Raw genomic sequence first — 13,598 nt, forward strand, 5'->3', positions numbered from 1 at the left:
CATAGACACAGGCTAATTATTGCTAACTAAAATGCTAGTAAACATTAGTAATTAAACTTAAACAGCTCATGTATGTCGAAATTGCCTGCAAGCTCCTCCTCTACTATGCGGTAATTCCTCTACTATGCGACAGTAAGTCGCTTGGTTATGACACAATCGTTAGCCTATTTTTACAAAAACGTCTGCTACGGAGCCATAACGTGAGGTAAAGGGAATGGAACCTTTTGTACATTGTCGTGTTTCTTTAGAAATAAACAATGGACAAATAGAGACTTTAAACACTTCAGATATAAAGTTATTCACTGTCAAAGTGACGTCAAAATGAATGTCAGTCAATGGACTGCGAACAGGAGGTGATCGCTTTGTAGCATAAAAATGGCGCCATAGGAGGTTCGAGTTCTTAAGCGAAGCTTACCCCTTGGAATTCATGCGGAACCGTTGTAATTCGGCCGTCATTATGTTAAGCCCGCCCACCAACTCTATACACGATGTGATTGGCCTGGCTAGAGTTTGGCTTTTTCATCTCGCAAGCCAACGGAGAGTTGATAGACCCCTGGCTGCAAATAACATTTGCTGCCACTAGGGTGCATTTAGATTTCTAGGCTAAATGTGTAGGGTGAAAAAATAGTATTAAGTTTGCCACTTTTGTGTGTGGTGATCCAGTGCTGTTAGGGTTCAAGCTATTGTTCGGTTTTCTTCTAACCAATCTCCTTTACTACTCCACAGAATGCCAAACTAATCCTAATTTAAAACTGTTTTAAAAGCACAGCTTGTTAGCTCTCATTAATTTTAATGTTGCATATTAATGTGCTCATTCTGGAGCACTATAAGATCTGAGATGAGACAAGGGGAGGTACCTTACTTTGTGACTTTGTCTTTAATTGCTCTTGCATAGTTTCTATTTTTACTTCTATTCTTAATCTACTTGTATATAACTCCTTATTTATTTTACTATCCCTATTTATCTGTATTTATTTCTGTCTTTGTGCTGCTGCAACAACTGAATGTCTCCTCTGGGGATCAATAAAGGCTTCTCTTTCTCTTGGAGACCAGCCTTTTTATATGACAAATGTTTTGTTTCTAACTATTTGAACACCTGAATGATGCATGATTTACATTTTTTATTTTACTTTTTTTATTTCAGAGAGACCATGTGAAAAACTTCACATTGACAATGCAGTTATAACCGGGGGGGAGGAAAAGGAAAGGTACAGCCAAAATGAAAAAGTCCAGTATGCATGCACCAACCGTGAACAACGGTTTACTGTTACCTGTGGACAAAGTGGTTGGACTGGTATTAAGAGCTGTACAGGTAACATACAACTACAACAAATACAGTTCTAAGGATAATTACAGTGTGGATTTGTAATAATAATAGCAGAGATAAGAAGGTTATACAGAGAACGCAGGCCTCCACCAAGGCCATGCCCTGTCTAAGTGAAAAATAATCTGTGTATCCAGCAAGTGATTTGGATCTGCTCCAAAATGTAATGTGTTCTTCTTTGCCCCGTGCTACACCCTTCCTCTGAGTTTCATGAAAATAGAGCCAGTAGTTTTTCCTTTTACCTGCTGACAAATAGACAAAGAAACTGAACTGAAAACAAAACCTTCTTGGCAGAGGTAAATGGCTAAAACAAAAACTAAAAATCTATCATAATGTGAAATTTAAATGTCATTAGTGTTTTTGATTAAAGATGTCAGCATTACTTTGAGCTAAATGTTAATGCCAGCATGCTGACATACTCAGAATGACAATGCTAACAGGCTGCTGTTTTGCAGGTATTATGTTTACCATGTTAAGTATCTAGTTTAGCCTGTTAGCATGCTAACATTTGCTATTTATCCATTTTTGCTATCCAAATATAACTTCTTTCCTTGTATTTTATAGATACATGTCCAAAGCCTGAAGTTCCAAATGGATTTGCAGTTGGCCCATACAACAAGACAATATACTACACCTGCAATAAAGGTTTTAAGCTTTTCACCAACAAAGGCTGGTGGGCTGAGGCCAAATGTAATGACAGTCGACTTCAACAATGCATCGGTAATTTATCTTTATCACCCTACGGGTCAAGTTCTAACGAGCATGAAGTAAACCAAAAAATCAACCTTAAGCTGTACATCATTTTAAGGTAGAAAATGAATTAAGGGTTTGGATCAATAAAGATTTCCTAGGAATATAAACAATGAGTATTACCTGAAAGAGAGGTCAAACCCACCCACTCCTACGCCACACACTGGCAGTGAACGCATCTAGCCCTGTACCTCATAGGAAGCAAAATCTGATATGATCTCAGCCACGGCATATTTTAGTTTTTATAGGCCAAGTGAACAAAATACGTGTTAGTCTTAAGTTGTTGAAATTTGATTTATTTATAAAGGGACTTCCTTAATTTTTTTTATTGTTTATTTGTTGCTGATATCACATTTCTTAGCAACAATATACATAATATACAATATCATTGTTTGTAATCATATCCACTCTAGAGAACACAGAGTGTGGAGAAACTCCTGTGATTCCAAATGGGAAAGTGGGACCTCCACGAAGGCAAAGCAAAGTCGCTGTGATTACTTGTAACACAGGATACAGCCCTAAGGTTAACTTCTTAAGTTGTCGCGGGGGAAAATGGATTCTAAATGAAATGTCACCCAAAGATATTTGTACACGTGAGTCATTTTCTTCTTTCATCATCTTACTTTATCAGATGTAAGCATTTATAAAAAGATGACAGGGTGTAAACCAACACTGTACATGCTTTCAACTCTTGCAGCAACTGCCAAGCTCTGCAAACCCCCACCCAAAGTTGAGAATGCAGTTGTTCAGACATCTTATCAGAAGGAATACTTGTCTGACTCTCGAGTGACTTATCAGTGCCGTGATGGCTATGATATGGAGGGAAATGACACGATTCAATGCAATGATGGGAAATGGGAAGAGAAGAACATAAGATGCACACGTACGTACAAAATGCATTTCAGAAAGTCACACAGAAGGTTTTTGAGAATATTACAGTTTTAAAGATGTGTTGTGTAGCCTGTTGACTTTTCAAGATTCTGAATGTCATTATGAATGTATAGGGTGAAAAATATATAGGGTTTGCCACTTTTGTGTGTGGTGATCCTCTGCTGCTTTGGGTAGAGTTCAAGCTATTGTTCAGATCTCTGTCATGGTAAACACTGTGAGTCAACCAGGGTAAAAAGAAAATACTGGTATTAACAAATGTGTTAACATTCTAAATATGGTTCTGAAAGAGCAGTATTGGTTCCCTATTGAGCTTTTGAAACCTTTAGCCTGAATTTAGGGTTTTCTCAACTTGAATTCATGATTTAGGATTTCAGCTGTCAGAGTAATAATGCCTGTGAAATACAAAACCTTGTCTCTGTTTTTATTATTGTTTTTTTTTTTTTGACTAGCACATGTGAGGCAGAATATGCACTGATTTTAGGCTCTTTTTTTTCGCACATTAATCAACATGAGTACAGAGTCCAACATGTAAATGTGCCAGATTTACCCAAACAGCCCCTAGCAGGTTGATGGCTTAAAACAATAGATAAGCTACAATTCCATATCATGACAACTGGCAGGTTGATGGCATGAGAAAAACATAACCCAAGTATCATACACAGTATACACAGGTAAAAGTGCATAGACACACATTAGAATGCATCAACATCACATAAGCACACACAGAGACACTCAGTGTTTCCTTTAGGATTTTTTTTAGCAGCGGGGGCGGGTTCAACCCCCCCTTATGAAACGGAACTGACACTTCGCTACAACACAAACAAATATATTTTTTCACCTCTATTCACACACACAATGAGGCATATTTTCAGTTGTGATTGAACTGTATTTTCTGAGTTACTATGTATAGTAACTCAAAAAATACAGTTCAATATAAGCCAAGTTTGATCTTGACATGTAGGCTAAGCCTTCTGCAGCAAATAACAATAAACCTACTACTAATTACATTATCTTAATGCAGTGTAACTACTTCATCATATAAATAATGCACCTAAAAATACAAACGTGAGCAAGGGCGTTGAGCAATCGCTATTGAATCAACAGCCGTGCAATTTAGCTAGCAGGTGAAGAATACAAACAACAAAAATCACCAGTTAACTTAAATTTGCAAGATCAGGCTAAAATGAACTGACAACAGAAGTGTCGACTTACAGTTCTCAAGGACGACACACACAATCTCAACTGGCTTATCATCCGGACAGCATCTCTTTTTCCATTCTCCCTTTTTCTGCCGAGTGACTCGCGTGCCCATTCGTGGTGTGAGGCGTGTGTCCGCGCTATTCTCCGACATGCACTCTAACAATGCAGCCCTATTTCTGATACCGTGGGGGCAGACATGTTGCCCGTGGGGGCCGCCACGGTCAAATCAACATAGAGGAAACCCTGGACACTATAGCGACAAAGACAAACACATTATTCTGGATTATGGCAGCATATGTGATTAGTCAATAACTAATGTTTTATGGATTTGGAAAGGGATTTGATAGATGTGATGTTCCAATTTAAAATTTTAAATAGAAATAAGTATGTATCCCTTTAATTCAGCAAAGTTTACATTTCTATTACTGAAATGTCTCTGGCGACAATTCAGACAATACAACCCTGTCTCCTAGAAGGTATGTGTATACACAACTAGTTTGCAACAGCAAATATGTTGTGGTGATGTGATGCAACCCCCAATAGATTTGTTGTCAATACAGCGAGGAAATGTTAATTATTTCACTTACAGCATACTTCCTTTGTCGTCAGCCAAAACCTCCAATCTTGCAAAACAATAGCAGCTTGTATAACAACTCCAGCATTAATACACATTTTATGTTCAGGCACTCACACCCCCTGGTTAAGGTTGGAGAAAGACTGTGGTCTTTGTTCAACACAGAAATAATCTTTAGGGATTTGAGACATGATGCCATGATCTTTCCCTGGCCTTAACAAAAGTGCTTTTGTAGCCTAAACCTAACCACACACCAGACTCAGGATGTGAACCCTAAGTCCAGTGCTTTTTGCACCCTCCATCCACCTAAATCACCTCCCTACAACTCCTGTGTGTTCAATACAATTCTGACTAATCATATGTGATTTGAAAGATTGTTGGGTCACTGTAATCACTCCCCCAGCCTCTAAAGACTGTAACGAGATCACTTTGTATTGCAAATACACTGTAGAAATATTCCTTGCTCTGTGTAAAAATGCATTCTTAAGTTATAGTATATGTACCAAACAACATATGAACAAATTAAACATGCATAGGGTAATGTTATCCTTTACAGAATCATACAAGACAAGGGCACATGTCCTTTTGTCAAATTTTTCAAACAGACTTTAGATTATTACAAACTGGATGCATGATTTACACCCACTGCATGTTAAGATGTGATGCTGAACAAAGACATTTCTCTCCCACAGTAATTATATCCACTCTAGAGAAAGAAGAGTGTGGAGAAACTCCTGTGATTCCAAATGGAAAAGTGGGACCTCCACAAAAGCAAAGCCAAGGGCAAGTCGCTGTGATTACTTGTAACACAGGATACAGCCCTAAGGTTAACTACTTAAGTTGTCGCGAGGGAAAATGGATTCCAAATGAAATGTCACCCAATGATATTTGTACACGTGAGTCATTTTCTTCTTTCATTGTCTTACTTTATCAGATGTAAGCATTTATAAAAAGATGACAGGGTGTAAACCAACACTGTACATGCTTTCAACTCTTGCAGCAACTGCCAAGCTCTGCAAACCTCCACCTGTAAACTCTGAAAGAGCAGTATTGGTTCCCTATTGAGCTTTTGAAACCTTTAGCCTGAATTTAGGGTTTTCACAACTTGAATTCATGATTTAGGATTTCAGCTGTCAGAGTAATAATGCCTGTGAAATACAAAACCTTGTCTCTGTTTTTATTATTGTTTTTTTTTTTTTTGACTAGCACATGTGAGGCAGAATATGCACTGATTTTAGCCTCTTTTTTTTCGCACATTAATCAACATGAGTACAGAGTCCAACATGTAAATGTGCCAGATTTACCCAAACAGCCCCTAGCAGGTTGATGGCTTAAAACAATAGATAAGCTACAATTCCATATCATGACAACTGGCAGGTTGATGGCATGAGAAAAACATAACCCAAGTATCATACACAGTATACACAGGTAAAAGTGCATAGACACACATTAGAATGCATCAACATCACATAAGCACACACAGAGACACTCAGTGTTTCCTTTAGGATTTTTTTTAGCAGCGGGGGCGGGTTCAACCCCCCCTTATGAAACGGAACTGACACTTCGCTACAACACAAACAAATATATTTTTTCACCTCTATTCACACACACAATGAAGCATATTTTCAGTTGTGATTGAACTGTATTTTTTGAGTTACTATACATAGTAACTCAGAAAATACAGTTCAATATAAGCCAAGTTTGATCTTGACATGTAGGCTAAGCCTTCTGCAGCAAATAACAATAAACCTACTACTAATTACATTATCTTAATGCAGTGTAACTACTTCATCATATAAATAATGCACCTAAAATACAAACGTGAGCAAGGGCGTTGAGCAATCGCTATTGAATCAACAGCCACGTGCAATTTAGCTAGCAGGTGAAGAATACAAACAACAAAAATCACCAGTTAACTTAAATTTGCAAGATCAGGCTAAAATGAACTGACAACAGAAGTAATACGACTTACAGTTCTCAAGGACGTACACACACAATCTCAACTGGCTTATCATCCGGACAGCATCTCTTTTTCCATTCTCCCTTTTTCTGCCGAGTGACTCGCGTGCCCATTCGTGGTGTGAGGCGTGTGTCCGCGCTATTCTCCGACATGCACTCTAACAATGCAGCCCTATTTCTGATACCGTGGGGGGCAGACATGTTGCCGTGGGGGGCCGCCACGGTCAAATCAACATAGAGGAAACCCTGGACACTATAGCGACAAAGACAAACACATTATTCTGGATTATGGCAGCATATGTGATTAGTCAATAACTAATGTTTTATGGATTTGGAAAGGGATTTGATAGATGTGATGTTCCAATTTAAAATTTTAAATAGAAATAAGTATGTATCCCTTTAATTCAGCAAAGTTTACATTTCTATTACTGAAATGTCTCTGGCGACAATTCAGACAATACAACCCTGTCTCCTAGAAGGTATGTGTATACACAACTAGTTTGCAACAGCAAATATGTTGTGGTGATGTGATGCAACCCCCAATAGATTTGTTGTCAATACAGCGAGGAAATGTTAATTATTTCACTTACAGCATACTTCCTTTGTCGTCAGCCAAAACCTCCAATCTTGCAAAACAATAGCAGCTTGTATAACAACTCCAGCATTAATACACATTTTATGTTCAGGCACTCACACCCCTGGTTAAGGTTGGAGAAAGACTGTGGTCTTTGTTCAACACAGAAATAATCTTTAGGGATTTGAGACATGATGCCATGATCTTTCCCTGGCCTTAACAAAAGTGCTTTTGTAGCCTAAACCTAACCACACACCAGACTCAGGATGTGAACCCTAAGTCCAGTGCTTTTTGCACCCTCCATCCACCTAAATCACCTCCCTACAACTCCTGTGTGTTCAATACAATTCTGACTAATCATATGTGATTTGAAAGATTGTTGGGTCACTGTAATCACTCCCCCAGCCTCTAAAGACTGTAACGAGATCACTTTGTATTGCAAATACACTGTAGAAATATTCCTTGCTCTGTGTAAAAATGCATTCTTAAGTTATAGTATATGTACCAAACAACATATGAACAAATTAAACATGCATAGGGTAATGTTATCCTTTACAGAATCATACAAGACAAGGGCACATGTCCTTTTGTCAAATTTTTCAAACAGACTTTAGATTATTACAAACTGGATGCATGATTTACACCCACTGCATGTTAAGATGTGATGCTGAACAAAGACATTTCTCTCCCACAGTAATTATATCCACTCTAGAGAAAGAAGAGTGTGGAGAAACTCCTGTGATTCCAAATGGAAAAGTGGGACCTCCACAAAAAGCAAAGCCAAGGGCAAGTCGCTGTGATTACTTGTAACACAGGATACAGCCCTAAGGTTAACTACTTAAGTTGTCGCGAGGGAAAATGGATTCCAAATGAAATGTCACCCAATGATATTTGTACACGTGAGTCATTTTCTTCTTTCATTGTCTTACTTTATCATGTAAGCATTTATAAAAAAGATGACAGGGTGTAAACCAACACTGTACATGCTTTCAACTCTTGCAGCAACTGCCAAGCTCTGCAAACCTCCACCTGTAAACTCTGAAAGAGCAGTATTGGTTCCCTATTGAGCTTTTGAAACCTTTAGCCTGAATTTAGGGTTTTCACAACTTGAATTCATGATTTAGGATTTCAGCTGTCAGAGTAATAATGCCTGTGAAATACAAAACCTTGTCTCTGTTTTTATTATTGTTTTTTTTTTTTTTTGACTAGCACATGTGAGGCAGAATATGCACTGATTTTAGCCTCTTTTTTTTTCGCACATTAATCAACATGAGCACAGAGTCCAACATGTAAATGTGCCAGATTTACCCAAACAGCCCCTAGCAGGTTGATGGCTTAAAACAATAGATAAGCTACAATTCCATATCATGACAACTGGCAGGTTGATGGCATGAGAAAAACATAACCCAAGTATCATACACAGTATACACAGGTAAAAGTGCATAGACACACATTAGAATGCATCAACATCACATAAGCACACACAGAGACACTCAGTGTTTCCTTTAGGATTTTTTTAGCAGCGGGGCGGGTTCAACCCCCCCCTTATGAAACGGAACTGACACTTCGCTACAACACAAACAAATATATTTTTTCACCTCTATTCACACACACAATGAGGCATATTTTCAGTTGTGATTGAACTGTATTTTCTGAGTTACTATACATAGTAACTCAAAAATACAGTTCAATATAAGCCAAGTTTGATCTTGACATGTAGGCTAAGCCTTCTGCAGCAAATAACAATAAACCTACTACTAATTACATTATCTTAATGCAGTGTAACTACTTCATCATATAAATAATGCACCTAAAATACAAAACGTGAGCAAGGGCGTTGAGCAATCGCTATTGAATCAACAGCCACGTGCAATTTAGCTAGCAGGTGAAGAATACAAACAACAAAAATCACCAGTTAACTTAAATTTGCAAGATCAGGCTAAAATGAACTGACAACAGAAGTAATGTCGACTTACAGTTCTCAAGGACGTACACACACAATCTCAACTGGCTTATCATCCGGACAGCATCTCTTTTCCATTCTCCCTTTTTCTGCCGAGTGACTCGCGTGCCCATTCGTGGTGTGAGGCGTGTGTCCGCTATTCTCCGACATGCACTCTAACAATGCAGCCCTATTTCTGATACCGTGGGGGCAGACATGTTGCCGTGGGGGCCGCCACGGTCAAATCAACATAGAGGAAACCCTGGACACTATAGCGACAAAGACAAACACATTATTCTGGATTATGGCAGCATATGTGATTAGTCAATAACTAATGTTTTATGGATTTGGAAAGGATTTGATAGATGTGATGTTCCAATTTAAAATTTTAAATAGAAATAAGTATGTATCCCTTTAATTCAGCAAAGTTTACATTTCTATTACTGAAATGTCTCTGGCGACAATTCAGACAATACAACCCTGTCTCCTAGAAGGTATGTGTATACACAACTAGTTTGCAACAGCAAATATGTTGTGGTGATGTGATGCAACCCCCAATAGATTTGTTGTCAATACAGCGAGGAAATGTTAATTATTTCACTTACAGCATACTTCCTTTGTCGTCAGCCAAAACCTCCAATCTTGCAAAACAATAGCAGCTTGTATAACAACTCCAGCATTAATACACATTTTATGTTCAGGCACTCACACCCCTGGTTAAGGTTGGAGAAAGACTGTGGTCTTTGTTCAACACAGAAATAATCTTTAGGGATTTGAGACATGATGCCATGATCTTTCCCTGGCCTTAACAAAAGTGCTTTTGTAGCCTAAACCTAACCACACACCAGACTCAGGATGTGAACCCTAAGTCCAGTGCTTTTTGCACCCTCCATCCACCTAAATCACCTCCCTACAACTCCTGTGTGTTCAATACAATTCTGACTAATCATATGTGATTTGAAAGATTGTTGGGTCACTGTAATCACTCCCCCAGCCTCTAAAGACTGTAACGAGATCACTTTGTATTGCAAATACACTGTAGAAATATTCCTTGCTCTGTGTAAAATGCATTCTTAAGTTATAGTATATGTACCAAACAACATATGAACAAATTAAACATGCATAGGGTAATGTTATCCTTTATAGAATCATACAAGACAAGGGCACATGTCCTTTTGTCAAATTTTTCAAACAGACTTTAGATTATTACAAACTGGATGCATGATTTACACCCACTGCATGTTAAGATGTGATGCTGAACAAAGACATTTCTCTCCCACAGTAATTATATCCACTCTAGAGAAAGAAGAGTGTGGAGAAACTCCTGTGATTCCAAATGGAAAAGTGGGACCTCCACAAAAGCAAAGCCAAGGGCAAGTCGCTGTGATTACTTGTAACACAGGATACAGCCCTAAGGTTAACTACTTAAGTTGTCGCGAGGAAAATGGATTCCAAATGAAATGTCACCCAATGATATTTGTACACGTGAGTCATTTTCTTCTTTCATTGTCTTACTTTATCAGATGTAAGCATTTATAAAAAGATGACAGGGTGTAAACCAACACTGTACATGCTTTCAACTCTTGCAGCAACTGCCAAGCTCTGCAAACCTCCACCTGTAAACTCTGAAAGAGCAGTATTGGTTCCCTATTGAGCTTTTGAAACCTTTAGCCTGAATTTAGGGTTTTCACAACTTGAATTCATGATTTAGGATTTCAGCTGTCAGAGTAATAATGCCTGTGAAATACTAAACCTTGTCTCTGTTTTTATTATTGTTTTTTTGTTTTGACTAGCACATGTGAGGCAGAATATGCACTGATTTTAGCCTCTTTTTTTTCGCACATTAATCAACATGAGCACAGAGTCCAACATGTAAATGTACCAGATTTAACAGCCCCTAGCAGGTTGATGGCTTAAAACAATAGATAAGCTACAATTCCAGATCATGACAACTGGCAAGTTGATGGCATGTATTATAGACACAGGTAAAAGTGCATAGACACACATTAGAATGCATCAACATCACATAAGCACACACAGAGACACTCAGTGTTTCCTTTAGGATTTTTTTTAGCAGCGGGGGCGGGTCCAACCCCCCCTTATGAAACGGAACTGACACTTCGCTACAACACAAACAAATATATTTATTCACCTCTATTCAGAAACACTATGAGGCATATTTTCAGTTGTGATTGAACTGTATTTTTGAGTTACTATGTATAGTAACTCAAAAAATACAGTTCAATATAAGCCAAGTTTGATCTTGACATATAGGCTAAGCATTCTGTAGCAAATAACAATAAACCCACTACTAATTACATTATCTTAATGCAGTGTAACTACTTCATCATATAAATAATGCACCTAAAATACAAACGTGAGCAAGGGCGTTGAGCAGTCGCTATTGAATCAACAGCCACGTGCAATTTAGCTAGCAGGTGAAGAATACAAACAACAAAAATCACCGGTTAACTTAAGACTTTAGATTATTACAAACTGGATGCATGATTTACACCCACTGCATGTTAAGATGTGATGCTGAACAAAGACATTTCTCTCCCACAGCTCGTGCTGCTGATGCTGATGCTGATGTTGTTCACGATACACCGTTGTCTCAATAAAAATGCCAAGAAAGACAACTTTTTTATCGTTCTTTTGTTTTTAATCAGTTGTTTGGAGAAACAAAACTGCATTTGCCGTGTGCATTATTCATACTGATGTTTCATCTTGTTACATAAAACACAATCCTGATACATGTATTGGCTGAATCAATCATTTGTATCATAAAGTGTTCTGATATCATAACGCTTTGCCATTGTGAATAAAAGATTAACTTTATTTGTTTTATTTGTGTTATTCTGAATAATAATGTATATAGTGACAAAATATATGGGGTTTAGCCATTAATATACAGTCTATGGGTTTAACAACGTTATTGGGATGGGCATTTAGCCCCTCCCAGTAAGGAATAAATGTACAGTTTCCAAACAAAGTTTCAACTGGCTTCAGGGTTTCTTAAACCACGTTTTGTCTTCTATATCCTTTAAGTCTGTTTTATCTTATCTTTCATCTAAAAAAGTTTGACCCACCTCTCATGTGAAGTTTAAATTTGAACTTGTAGATTTCTGTGAATTTAAATCTCATAAATTACAGTTCCCCCCCACACACACACACACACACAATGGCCCTCATTTATGAAACGTGCGTACGACCTAAAACAGGCGTACGACGGGCGTACGACGATTCCTACGCAAAACTCGGCATTTATCAATTTGGACGTGAGCGTAGGCTGCGATCAAATCTCACGTCTGGTCTGAACTCGTGTACGCAAGTTTCTGCGTCAGCGTGGCCTTGCAGTGCAGCATATAATCAGTTTAATAGGAGAAGGAGAAGTCATCAGTTGATCACTTATCAGCAATTTTATTTTAGAAGACCTCTATGAGCCGGTACAATAGTGCACACGTACGCACACGTGCCACGGTGGAGCGCTCCATCGGATTGTTTAAGGGCAGATGGCTCGCATCAGTGGGGGGGGACCCTATACACGGCAGAAAAAGTCTGCAACATTGTTTTAGCCTGTGGTGTTCTGCACAACATCTCGCAGGGAAACTGGGTGCCATAAATGTAGCGATGGCGCCAGATGACCCGAAGCCCAGAGAGCAGTGTCCAGAACAGCCCCAACTGAAGGAGACAGGATATAATTATTCCTCGCTTTTAAAAGGTAGCCTATAGTGTTATGTTTGGCAATGATATTCATAGGCTACAGGAAACATGACGATGCACAACATTTTTATTTATTATTCAGGTTTTCATTTCTATGTCGTGAACGATTTATTTCTGCCATTGACCGAGTTATTTCGGCTTGTTTTCCCAGCCCCTCTGCTGTCAGGAGACAGGGTCCAGCACGGGGGGGCGGAGGACACGCGCTCTCCCTCAGCTGTTGTCTCGTTCTGACTCATGAAAGAAAACACGAGTAAAATAACACTGCATAAACTCCGCTACCGTGTGTTTATTTAAATATAGGTACACCATGTAGGCCTAAGAGATTGCAATAAGCCTGTATATTACTATTAGGACTATAGAAAATGCGTCAAGGATGTATAAATTAAATAGGCTAAACTTCAGCTGGAGTCCGATTTACTACGGCAACACTGTTGACCGCATCGGTGATCTCTTTCCATTCCGCATTCTTTCTACAGCCTTTAATAACAGTTTTAGGCTGCCAAAAAGTACACACGTTAGTGCAAATGAACCGGAGATATCAGGGTTTCAATCTCCACCTCTGAAAAGTGCCGCTTCTCAGCCGGATTACGTCTCACCATGTCGTAAATTGTAGGGGCGAGGCCTCAAAACCGAGAATATATTGGGGCGTGATATTTAAATT

The 13,598-nt window shown here is 38.6% G+C and overlaps 3 protein-coding genes and 1 long non-coding RNA gene across 6 annotated transcripts in view; 2 read left to right on the forward strand and 2 right to left on the reverse strand.

The window, feature by feature from the left end:
- Nucleotides 1-13,598, reverse strand: part of LOC114561036 (complement factor H) — a 232,826-nt gene that overhangs the window by 124,849 nt on the left and 94,379 nt on the right. The gene's annotated exons all lie outside the window — the stretch shown is intronic.
- The window catches only part of LOC114561038 (complement factor H), a 173,613-nt gene that overhangs the window by 85,095 nt on the left and 74,920 nt on the right, over nt 1-13,598 (reverse strand). The window lies entirely within an intron of this gene.
- LOC114561041 (complement factor H-related protein 1) lies at nt 1,011-5,881 on the forward strand. Its single transcript, XM_028586700.1, has 5 exons — nt 1,011-1,312; nt 1,889-2,044; nt 2,488-2,667; nt 2,772-2,957; nt 5,432-5,881. The coding sequence occupies exons 1-5, from the start codon at nt 1,108-1,110 to the stop codon at nt 5,677-5,679; spliced, it is 975 nt and encodes a 324-aa protein (XP_028442501.1). The 5' UTR covers nt 1,011-1,107; the 3' UTR covers nt 5,680-5,881.
- Nucleotides 10,371-12,052, forward strand: LOC114561046 (uncharacterized). The gene is made up of 2 exons (XR_003693298.1): nt 10,371-10,699; nt 11,780-12,052. It is a non-coding gene; the product is annotated as an uncharacterized LOC114561046 (long non-coding RNA).

The sequence above is a fragment of the Perca flavescens genome, chromosome 9 (assembly GCF_004354835.1).
Source record: "Perca flavescens isolate YP-PL-M2 chromosome 9, PFLA_1.0, whole genome shotgun sequence".
NCBI classification, from domain to species: Eukaryota; Metazoa; Chordata; class Actinopteri; order Perciformes; family Percidae; genus Perca; species Perca flavescens.